This window comes from Pelmatolapia mariae, linkage group LG5 (assembly GCF_036321145.2).
Source record: "Pelmatolapia mariae isolate MD_Pm_ZW linkage group LG5, Pm_UMD_F_2, whole genome shotgun sequence".
Classification (NCBI taxonomy): domain Eukaryota; kingdom Metazoa; phylum Chordata; class Actinopteri; order Cichliformes; family Cichlidae; genus Pelmatolapia; species Pelmatolapia mariae.
Window position 1 is genome coordinate 24,099,455 of NC_086231.1, and position 13,125 is coordinate 24,112,579.

At 37.1% G+C, this 13,125-nt stretch overlaps 1 protein-coding gene across 1 annotated transcript in view; it reads left to right on the forward strand.

Moving 5' to 3' along the window:
- The window catches only part of mdfi (MyoD family inhibitor), a 30,595-nt gene that overhangs the window by 4,707 nt on the left and 12,763 nt on the right, over positions 1-13,125 (forward strand). The window contains exon 3 of the mRNA XM_063473106.1: positions 11,026-11,169. Coding sequence (XP_063329176.1) covers positions 11,026-11,169 — 144 coding nt within the window. The remainder of the gene's footprint in view (positions 1-11,025; positions 11,170-13,125) is intronic.

Genomic DNA, 13,125 nt, shown 5'->3' on the forward strand with positions numbered 1-13,125 from the left:
TCTTTTCACGTGTGTTATGAATAAATCTTCTTTTTTTCGGTACCAGTACTAGTTTTATTTTGTTGTATTTATCCGCGACACCTTAAAGACCGGTCCGTGAAAATATTGTCGGGCATAAACCGGTCCGTGGCGCAAAAAAGGTTGGGGACCGCTGCTCTAAGACTCTGAAGGCAGCCAAGCACAGTGTGCTGGAAAAGTTCAGAGAAAGATTTAGCACTCCAGTCTTCCCATATTAAAATAGTCAGATTTTCTGAAGCTGAATGAAGCTCTGCTCAGTCATCACTTGTCCATAAACTTGCGTTATGTGCATGTTAAAATACATGTTCTTCTTCTTGTTGTGAGTATGGCTCTCTCTCAGGCATGAAGATGCAGTGAAGGAGCCTTTTCTTACCACATCTGAGGGTTTCTAACCACTAGGAGTTCTTGCACTCTATTTTTTTCTTCCTTTCTTCTGTAATCTTTACCCGATTCTCTGCCATTGTTTTCTTGGTTCTTTCTCTTTGCTCCATGCCTGCATGAAGGATGAACTGCACCCTTTTTTATAGTGAAATTACAATTTTAACAAATGTTATTTGAGATTTCAAATAGCTATCAGCGTCTTAAGATGCTGGAATTTACAGTTTAAGATGACTTCCATTGTTTTTCCAGCATTGATGGAAACAATGAAAAGCAATTTCAATCAGCTGTAGTTGGTTAATGTTTGACATTCTGACCAAGCAAAAGGAAAATCTTGGCATTTATTTGGCTGCACTGATCTCTGTGGGACAGAGTTTAAGCTCACTCAAGATTGGTGAATGGGTATAGAGAAAAACAACTTGTGTGTGTGTTTTTTGTTTTTGTTTTTGTTTTTTTTATGTTGAAAAGCAAAATAAGAAAACACCAGTGCTTACCTTTTTGTATCATTCCCATATAAACAGCAGAATATCATAGTTCTAACCTCATTTTGTTCTGGCAATTGCTTTGAATTTTGACCTTCAGGATTTCAAAGTGTGAGGTACTTCTTATGTCAGCCTGTGAGTTGTCATACAGTTTGCTGTCATGGTCTGTACCCATCATCTGGGTATATAACTACAGTGCTTAGTCCAATGCTTATAAATGCAACAATAAATTTGAATACCTTTTAAAAAAGCCACATGAGGCTATATTACAGCAAACAGATTAGATTTTTACTAAAATGATTTACTGTTTCTTTTTCTGTATTTTATTTTTTTAGTTAGGTAACATGATTGATAAAATTCTAATTTAACTGAATGTTTACTATAGATCAACATCCAGCAAGTGGCTACCTTTGCACAAAGACAGGAACAAGAGTCTAACAGCTAGCCTGACTCTGTCCAGACATGACAAACGTGCAGTACCAGCAATTTGCAAATGAACTGAAGACTGAAGTATTAAATCGTGCCTGTTGTTGACTGTTGCTACACGTAATAACAAGCCACTGCTTCATTTATTAATTTATTTCTTGGGGGGTGGGGTGCCTGCACATACAACTTTTGTCAACATCTGCACATCAAAAAAGCTTGATGAAACCAAGCAAGTGTCCACCTTCTACATCCTATGCCTCTTCAGCCTTTGTGTGATCAGCTTGGTGCTCTCTTCTGTAAAATGCACCTTCTATGTCACAGTCTAACCTGTTTCTACCTATTATTTCATCTCTCTATGTCTCATACACTAACTCATTCTCTTTGCCCGAGTGTGTAGATGCTGCTATTTTCCTGCTTGTCCTTTTTTAGTCCTTGAGGTTTGTTGAGGCTTGTGTCTAATTTGGTTTCTCACAGAGATTGAAATAAACTCAGAGCAGTTTGAGGGATTTTTATGGCGTTTTTGACCAACGAAAATGAGCGTGCTTTATTTTACTTTACTACCTCACAAACATTTGAGAATCGCTCATTGCTGCTGCTCTGGTGGCCTGCGCTCTTTCTGTTTCTCACACTAATGATTTGCTATAGCACTTTCTTTAAATCGTAATTGTTCCTGTTGTACAGATAATGCCATCGAGGTATGATATCACAAATTACAAATTTGAACAAGGGGCTATTTATTATATGCTTTCTATTAGAGTGTTTGAGTAATTTTTAGCTACTATAGTTTCTGGTGTAAAGTTGCGGAAGAGCTGGTCCCATAGAGTGCCCACAAAAATGCAGCTCCTTTGACTGCTATATATATATATATATATATATATATATATATATATATATATATATATATATATATATATATATATATATATATATATATATATATATATATATATATATATATATATATATATATATATATATATATATATATATATATATATATATATATATATATATATATATATATATAGAAGCGTGTCTGAAAGTCATTCTTCTGTTAACTTTTTAACTCTTAACTCTTCTGTAATAGGTTATGATGATGCCCGTTTTGTAAATAATGGTCCTATTTATAGTTAAATAGATATTAAAGCAGTTTATGCTTGAAGTCAGGTCTCCTCCGTGATTGAAAAGTCACTACCACACAGTGAGCATACAGTGTCCTCAGTTATCACCATTCCTCTCTCAGGTCTTTTCACATTTCTTTATTTGCCTCCATCATGAACTCTGTGCTGAAGGACGTCTCACTTGTTAAAATGCATCTGGAGGAGAGATGACTTGTCAGGCAACTGAAAATCAAGGATACACAGGTATATTCTTTGTGTGTTATTACCCATTATCCAAGAAAGAGTCATGGGTAAAAACACATGACTCCTGCTTACACGTGACAAAAAAAAGATCTACAGAAATGTTCTATCTTTATTTAAGGCGATTGGCTTTGTAACTTTCTTACCTTCTCTGTTTGTTTGTGTGTTAGTTTTAAAAAAAAAATCGTATTGTAGTAAGCTGTCACATTGCACAGTGGTGTGAACTAAAAGTAGCCTTAAATTTTAAAAGTTCTCATGAAGACTGCTATGCTTGTATGGCATCTGGGATCATAAAATGTCGAAGTAGTTGGGCTGTAACAAAGCAATTTCTAATGCAGCTGTGCCAGATGTCATATTTAATGACATCACTTTGAAATGACAGCTCCAAAACAGGGATTTTGTTGGATTTTATAAAATGCCTGTTGTCTCAACTCCCCTTTCCTCGTGTTTCTCCCTCTCCCCCTCCAATTGGACCTCTACTAAGATGATACAGATTTTTGCCAATTCAGATTTTTTTCCTACGAACTTTTACCTGTCAACACATACAAACAAAAATAAAAATTTCTTCAATGCAAAATATTGTTTTCATAATAAAAGAAATTATCAAACTTTGCAATTTCCCCCAAATTGTGGTAAGTTACAGCTGCAGTAAGTCTCACTTGGAACAGCTGAAGTAGAAATAATTAACTGAAAATTAGCTGCTATACACCAATCTTTACCTGATGTATATAACAAAACAAATCTCAGTTACTCCCATCATTTTCCAGTGTGTTCATAAGTTTGGTCAAAGGACCAAAGTAGTTACATTTTCCTTGTAACTACTTTGGTCCTTTGCTCATACCGAGGCTGCTGGCTTAAGGCTAGCTCTGAGATTTGGATAGCTTTAGCTTTAGGTTCTTCAAAATGTCCATGATCAGCGGGGTGAAAGTAATTTAAATGTCTGATTAAGATTTTTGTTTCAAACATTTCCACGATGGTCCCCCAACAGTCCCCAACATTTTTAATTGGCAAACTTTGAGTCTTCACTTACAGTGAGGAGTTTCCATGCTAACAACATGTTAGCGTATGCCTGTGAGTGTCTGTGCGACTGTTGGCTCATGCTGCTGCATCTGACTTGACCGGTAACTCTCTCATAATCTGACGTGAAGCTGACAGGGTGGTCACCATTCAAGGCTCATAATGCTCAAAATCGTCCAGTTTCGATATCTGGCTGATCGATCAGTACCTCTGTAATAAATACAGTTACAGTAAATATATGAAAGCAATAAGAGGAAAGTGTTACTGTACACTATTATAAAGACCTAAAAACTAAAAAAATCAAAATAAAAAGTGTTTTAAACAATGTTTTTCTAATGTCAAATCTTAGTGAATTTTAGATACATTACTCTGTTCATGATACTAAGACTAAAGCACAGTGAGTGTCCTTGTTTTACATCAGGTGTGTTTACATTCTAATACAAATAGAGTTCTGTTAGCTGCTTTGCTAACAGACACAGCCGTCTAGCATCTGTTAGCAAAGAGCCAGTATTTTCCCACGAACCAGAAGAATCCTACAGACAGAGTGGCACAATTAAATTCCCCTTAAGCCTGTTCAGCAGCAGACATTTTTTGTCTTTAATGAGCTTACACTACTCCATTCTCTCACAGCAAGCATAATCTCTGATTTTCGACTTATTCCGATGCAGCACTCTGTGAGTGTATGCGTATGTCAGTGTCAGTTTTTTGGTGTGGGATTTTCCCATTGGCTAGGATTGCAGTTTAAACATTGCTTCTTCTTTCCTATTAGTGTGTGTGTGTGCGTGTGTGCGTGTGTGCGCGTGTGTGCGTGCGTGCGTGCGTGCGTGTGTGTGTGTGTATTTACTGAGGGAGAGTGATTAAGACTACAACAATTCACCTATACTGTAGATCTGTGTTCTTGTCTTTGTATTTTACTCCATCTTGGTCAGCACCCCACTGATAGCGTGTGTGTGTGTTTTCAATCAGTTCCAGTCATTACTGCTGCTCAGATAACTGCTCGGCTGCTCTTCGGCACATCTTCTTCTTTGCTATTTTCTCTGCTAGTGGGCCTGAATGAAGTGTTTTAAAATGCTGTATGAACACAGGAACACAACTGCAACACTCATTTGTGTCAATATTGTCACAAAATATTAAAAAGGTTGTCATTTACAAATGTATTTTTTTGTTTTATGAACACAAATTCAAATATTTAAAAACATCCAAATAATATTTCTATAAAAGAAGGAAAATTACTAAAGTACTGTACTGTACCAGTGTACCTGCACATGTGATGTGACAATAAAAGTGATGTGATTTGATTTGATTTGATTTGAAAATTAGTGCAAAAAATAGTGAAAAAAGTCACATGGTGGGGATATTTTGACTTTATTAAACAGCTTTAGTTTTTACAGTTTTAGCTGTCATCACACAGTGAAGGTTTTGTTTTATTTCAGCACACGTTTGTTTATTTCTGTCAGTAAATGTACAAAAGTTTAAATAAAGCTTTCACAGAAAGTTTTTGCATCCATTTAAGACTTCAATATTTCATGCTGCACACTCATCCTAAACTTGACTCTTTTCATTTATTTTCTGAGTTGCACTCACAGTACTTTACTATGACAAAACATTTAGAATATGTAATTCATGTACTAAAACTAAGAGACTAACTTATACCATTCACACAATTTTAAGACCCTTGACCTATACTTATTGCACCATTGGTAGCTATTACAGCCTTGAGTCTTCTTTGGCATTATCCTTTAAGCTTGCTGCTACTTCTTTCTTTTCAAGGCTCCTTAATGTTTAGATAGAGAACGCTTGCCCACACCCTTTTTTAGGTCTCTTCTTAGATACTCTACAGTGGCCAGGTTAGGACACTCTAGGCCTTTTGCAGAGTCGCTCATATGTTTTCTAGTAGCATGCTTCAGGTCTTTGTCTTGTTGAAAAGTAGCTTTTGCCTCAGTCTGATACAAAATAAGATAACCTTCGTTGCATTGTAGAGAGTTGTTACATAAGGTATGAAAGATTTCCTGTATCTGCCCCTGTGGGAATGGAGCTGCTAGAGAAATAGCTCCGCTCCTGGAGTCATGACCACACTCGAAAAGGTTTTCAACTCAGGATTTTTTCTCTATCTGTATTAACCTCCCAGTTCCTGATACTGCAATCACCACATTTTACTGTGCAGATGGTATTAATGAAGTGATGCCAAGTATCTTTTTGTGGCATGGTTTAATTTATGTCTCATCAGACCAGAGTTCTTGGTCTAAATGTGGTTAAAATGTCAAACTCCCAGCATGCTGTCATGTGCCTGCTAGTGAGTAACCGCTTCTGTCAGGCCTTTGCTGTTGGAGTACTGCGCCGTGTTCTTCTCTAAGGTTCTGCCAACTCCAGAAAAAGACCACAGTGTTTGTTTGAGCCTGCCTTACCAAGGCTGCCCATCCCCAGTAACTCACTTTGGTCAGATTATAGAAGACTGTTAAACTCATCCTGTTGGTGGTTCTCATTTTTTAACCTCATGGCTTGGTTTTCACTCTGACACACCATCAACAGTGAGCCCTAATACTCATAGCTGTGTGTGTGTGTGTGTGTGTGTGTGTGTGTGTGTGTGTGTGTGTGTGTGTGTGTGTGTGTGTGTGTGGATTATTTTAATTAAGCACTGGATTCAAGTCAAGTTGTAGAAGCATCTCAAAGACAATTGATTATGGTAGGATACACCAGGTGTTTATCAACGATTTCGGTCTTTTGCTGAAAATGAATTAACAAAACATTTCAAATTTGTTCTTGTTTTGTCTTTGTGGGTTTACATGGATGAATAAATGAATGTAATCCATTTTAAAAAGGCGTCTGGAATATAGCATAACATGGAAACCTTGAAAGTGTCTGAAAACATTCCAGGCACACTGTCTTTGCCACAGGGATGTATAAACCTAAGAGACCTCCTTTTGCATACACATTAGACATTAGCGTTTTTAAAGATGTCATAGTGGAGCTGTAGAAACGGTGTTGCGATAGTTTGAAAGGAAGCAGGTAAACTCAGCTCAGCCCTCTGTTCTCTATAAACCAACACACTCCATCCCCAGGAGGAACAGCAGGAAATTCTTCCCTTCAGGTAATTCAGGATATGTCACATCATTTTCAAGTTCATGTAAATAGTGTCTGTGTGTGTTGTGTTTATGCTAATCATTACCCTATGGGATCCATATGTTTTTGGTTTAATGGTTAACTGTTTGTTTACAAGGAGACTAAAATTCCTCTGAATCGCCCCTTCAGGGCCACCGACACGTGTACATATACCAAACTACAAACCCACATGAACTTGCAAATACAGAAATATACACAGGTATATAGTCAAGCGTTCACAAACAAATAACCACAAGTGTAAACACATAGTCGTATCTCCTCACCGGCTCTTGATTGGTCTGGTCTGATTTTAATTAGAGGCTCATCTTTCACGGTTCTCAGAACTGGCTCTGAGGTCGAGCGGTTAGGTGTTTTGATCCTTATGCCAACGCAAAATTGGTTGATGGCCTGCTTGGATGGCACTGAGGGTTTGTGGGAATGTGTTTCGATCCAACAATCGTGGGTTCGAACATTTACAAAGGGAACGCTTTGACTAGCTAAGGCAAAAGTCCCATACACTTTTAACCCTTGCTACCCCACAGTCAACAAACAAAGACAAACTGTATTGAAGGATTCAAGAGTACATAAGATCATATGATCAAACAGCTACCAGTGTTACTTACCGCTTGGGGTGCTCCCTTTTTCTGACGTGCCCTGCTTCAGAAACTGCAAAGAGTTCAAACCCGATATTGTTTTAAAGTCGATCATTAACAATAACGATTGGAATTTATTTTGATAAAAGTTTGAAAGACAGCATCAGCAAACTCTTTATTTATTTTTCAAAAAATTATATTTATTAACCATAGTTTCATATTCACACTGTTTGTGTGTGCCCCATCTGCAACTCACGATGCACTTTTATTGTTTGGGTTTTTTTTGTTTGTTTGTTTGTTTTTTTGGGTTTTTTTTTTTTTTTTTTTAAGCCATTATGGGGTTTTTCCAACAGTGTCTGCGGTATTCTGTAGACTTTTGCTGCAAAGTTGTTTTGGCTTTAGCAAATTCTGTATTTCAATTGGATTCTTACTGGGGACTCAAATAAGACTGACTTTTAGTTTTCAGAAGGGTTTTTTTCTGTGCTTTGTGTGACTGTGGTAATTGGCCCCAAAAGCAATTTCCAAAGAATGAGAAAAAACGAGAAACACAATGACTTGAACTGATAAATGCCATTTTTTAAAAATAAACTATAATACTGATCTCAATATTTTTAAAAACTTGCCAGCTGTCTAAAGTTATCAGACTCAGTTGTTGCCTACCAGCATGTGGTGTCGTATTATTTTTTTACAATCCATTCTCAAACATTTTATAAAATTGATACCAGTTGTGTAGAACAATAGATGATTATATGTTACTGGCAATTTTAAGTGATAGCGTTATCATTGATTATAGGAATATAAAACACAATGTTCAATGACTTTATGATTAGCCTCCTGAAGTTACACTTTTTTTTTTTATTTGCTTCTACTTTCAGCACTGAGTGTTATTTAAGGTATTTGATAAATATATAAAGGTGGGTTATTGCACGTAGAGTACGTAGACATGTACTGCTTGCCAGTGATACATGTCGACTACAACACACAGTTACCTCTAAATCAGACATTTGTAGGACAGCTGTTCTAACTAGTGGTTTTCATATCTGAGCAGACTGATTGAGTCTAATGGATAAAATATGGGTCTTAGAATAATCGCTTCCACATGGCAGAGATAAATGTATGTGTGATGAGAGTGAGTGCGAGATGCAGGAAGGTATGATTGGAGTGTACGGTAAGTGTTTTATGTGTGTTTGTAAGTTGTATGGGTGTGAGTTTTGTGTACCGCTATCAAATAGAAGAGAAAAGCAGGAAGTATTTCCCGTCTCCTCAGCTCCTGTTCACATGGTCTCCCACACTAAAATACCCACACATACAAAACGCCCTTGAGAGACACAAATATATACATATGCACAGGTATACAAACACACGCAAACCTTTGCAAGCAAATCACCCAAGGCTTAAAACACTAGGCCTTTTCATCAAGGTTAGCTCAAGTAACATATTTTCATGCTGCATGCTAAAGAGCCCAATGGCCTCAGGGCAAAGCGTCTAAAAACTACATAGGAATGAGCGAGGAACACAACAGAGAGCCCAAACACTGACATTCCCCAGATCCCAGTCCCATCAAGAACCACGGGTTGCAGAACAGGCCGCTGAGGCCACACCCCACAACCCACAGGATCCAAAGGATCTGCTGCCAATGTCCTGAAAGTGCCAGACACCACAGGACATTTCGTGGTTTTAAAGTTGTGGCTGATCAATAGGTTTGCCATTGCAACATTTCCAAAAGACTAATCACCAACAGATCAATGTAAAAAAAAAATAAATAAATAAATAAAATGAAATTCTAACATAAAATAAATCATAATACTTTTGACGGGCTCTTTTTCGTCGTGTAAATTATATGGACTTAGTTTTATTTTTGTCAGATGTGACAGACATAGCAGTGCTCACAGTGATCAAGCTATATAGATGTCTGTAGTTAATATTGCAATTTATATATTTCAAAGTTTAGTAGCTTTAAACGTGTGATTAGAATGATTATTGAAGAAGATTTTTCTTTTATATAAAATTTTTCAAAAGTATTTAAGAAAAATAAGTCTGATATTTGATCTGACCGAAAATGCAGAACCCCAAAAACTGTGTTAACAGTAATAAATAATAGGACTGAAAGACAAATTAGTGTGTGTGTGAAAACCAAAAGACATTTGACCTTAAGATTGTCATTAAAATGCAATTATTGTGCAACTCTACAACATTTTTTTCAAATGAATAAACATATTTATTCAAGTTGTGAAATCCCATCATGTTGTTTTCATATGTTTAGGTGGAACAGCTAACAGTATCAGAACATAGCCTAGACCTAATTTTAATCATGCATGTTACTAGAAATGACATCTTAAGAAATACAAATGTCATTGCTTCTTAGTTTAGTAATTACATTTACTGTCATGTGCATTGATTTGTATTTTGATTTTTTTCATTTAGCTAAATCACCCAATGATTTGCTTGCTGCTGTTTATGACTTCACCTTGATAACTATATCTTCTCTCCTTCTAGTCCTACTGCACAGCTATCAGTAAATTGCAGCATATATTGGAAAAACCTATCTCATGACCATCTATGTATACTCTAAAAAAATTACACACCTCTTACTAAAAAAATTTTTTTTGTTTGTTTAGGTTGTCTTTCTTGTTTAGTATAATTACTCTGTTTTCTTAACGCCTGTGGCTTGCTTATTTATTTGAATATTACATTTATACGGTCTTTACTGGACAGACTGTATAAAAGTTCAGCCATCAAAATGGGAATGGATCTATAGAATTATGCCAGAAATGCACAGGAATGTATCTGCGTCAAAAGGGAATGTGAACCCGAGAGGCTGGGGACAGGAAAGAGAGGACAGATAGAGGAGTGAGGGAGAGTGGATAGAGTAAATAAACAGAGCCGGGAAGTGTTGAGTCCATGCACAGGACGTGGTTTGGTTTGTATGTGTGTACGTGTATGTGTGTGTTTATCAAGCCCAGCTGGCTCCCATTTGCCCAGGAATGAGTCTTCACCTCTCAGAGGCCTGCCTCGCTTTGAAGGCCTCTGTGTTTTGTGTGTGTGTGTGGTGTGCATATAAGTGCATGTGTGTGTTTGTATAACAACAGCTTCATTAGAGGACTGCATGGTACCTTTGAACACATAAAACACCCAGACATGTATTTACTGCATATATATTGTGTGCATGCACTCTTATGTATTCAGCAGACACTGGCTTGCAAAAAGAGACATGCACACACATATAGACCCACAAAGATTTCAGGTTTCACAAGCATACACATGGACCCCTAAACAGTCACAAGGGTTTGGATTTAACTACTTCCAGATGCAAGTTTAGGACAGAGAGAGCACACACCAACACATAGACAAAATCTTTTGCTTTGTTGAAGTCAGCAGAACTACTCTGTTAAAATTAATTAGGTGCTGGTGGATGGGAAATGACAACAGAGTAGGCAAGTTTACCACAAGTGGGGAAACAGCTTGCTGGTTATTTTTGATAATAGGAAACAAAACTGGGAATCTATTTAAGGATAAACATTCATACATTCATAAAAGTCCACCCAGCTACTCAGCACATAACATACAGTAAATATAAAACACTAAGATCTGTTTTTAGATGTTTTCTTTAACTTGTTCATGTGTGTGTCTGTGTACCTGTGTGTTTTGCAGATGTGGCCCACACCTACACTGAGCCCCTCATATTGAGGTTAAATGGCACCCCGGAACGGTTGCTAGGCGATGATGGCGACAACTGCAGCTCCGGCACCAGCCATCCAGATTTGGCGCTTACAGCACCTTACAAGAGTATCACATGTGAGTAAAGCACCCTCACTCACAAACACACATGCATACACATTCACACATCGGGACACACTCGCACACTTGAGAGACCAGTGAGACTTTTTTTCCATTACTGATCACTGGTTTGATGAGTCACATTGTCCTGACCTTTAACAAACACATTTGCACACCCTCAAGAAATAGGTCAGGTAATCATACACGCAGACAGAAATATCTACATCCACATCTGTCAGCTAAGTAGGTTAGCTTTCTGATTTTTTTTTTTCCCAATACAACCAAGTGTGCACCCAAGTCTGAACACTCAAAATGAAACACCTTTTACTCCTTTCTTTCACTTTCCTACATTTTAATCCTTCCCCAGGTTTGTTAAATATCACCATAGTAAAAATAGTGGCATGACAGCAACTTTTCTTAAGCTAGTTTTTCTTCTTCTTCTTTTTAGGTTTTTATTATTATTAATATTCAACTTTGAGTTAGTCAAAACAAGATGAGTCAAATGACTTAGATTTCATGTAATTCTGTAATCACCTGCTCTGTAGCCCCAGCTATCACCATCTTTGGGTTTTTTTAAAGGCCTAAAAAGCAAGGAGGGAATTTGACTGATCCACATGGTCAAATCCACATGTTTAGTAGCATCTTGTGAATCGTAATGTAGCTACACTGCATTACGAATAAGCCCTGCATCTGGTTTGCTCAAAAGGGGATTATAATAAACAAAATGAAAATCATGTTATGTTACAGATGATGTTAAACACAATAAACGTTTCAAGAAAGTGTTTACAGAGGTCATAAATCAAGTTAGCAGCAAACTAATTTTCTCAAAGACATCTATGCAGTAAGACTTCTTCTTCCAAACAGAAGAGACTCCTGCTACTGGCCATTAGAAAGAGGGCAAGTACATCTGCATCAGCCCAACTTTTTGGTAGCAGAAGCTGACTTAATCTTTCATATCCCCTCTATAGGTACAGCTTATTTGTTGCCTCACCCCACTAAACTCATCCATGGTGCACAGAGTAGGCCCATGGCATAGAGATCATTATATAGTGAAGGTGGATATTGGAAATTACACTGTTCTAGCAGCAATTCAAATACATTACAAAAGCACATATATTACTATAGTACACAACAAGCTAGATATATATATACACAAAATTAAAAGGTAATGCTGCGGAGTATGTTTTGTTACCACCTCAGTGTCATACAAATTTCTTTTTTCCCCCCCAACTTAATGCATCTCTTCACTTTTCACTTAAATTCTAAGCTGGTGGATTGATTTAAATTTCTTTTTCTTTTCTTTTTTTATTTGTCTTGTCGCAATAGTCTGCACTAATAGCTTAAAGTTGCTTGCAATGATTGTTGTGGTGTGTGTGCATGATACACACAATGATAGGGAATGATCAGGCAATATCATGCTGCTTGCTATGCTGGTTTGAGAGAGACAACAAATGCAAGATGGCATGCAAAGACCCTTCTTTAACAACTATCCTAATCTCGCCCAAGGCATCAAAATGATCCTGGCAATGACTCATCTCTTTTGTTGTATTTCGAGGAAACATAACCAGTCTCACTGTGCTACAGGTCACATTTCTTCATGAATCACACTTAGGTTTTGGAATGAGAGTCACCTGAGCCTGTCTGAGTTAAGCGTACTTGGATGAGATTAAAAGAAGCCAGTGTTTTGGCTTCTTTGGATTTATAACTTGGTCAACAAACACAAATTTAAGAGTAGGTGCAACTGCATGCAAAGTTAATGAAATGTGGCAATTAGAGACAAATTCACATCGGGCATTCTTCCACCATTTATCCATTTGCTTGCTCGAGCTGTCATCCTCATTGTCTTTAGTTTAGGCTTGTGGGACAGGATTTAAGTTGGAGGGTACATAAAATTGAAATATTAAACAAAATAAATATTCTCATATTCCTATATCAGTTCTCATCCAGGAAAATAGATTTAACAACACAACATAC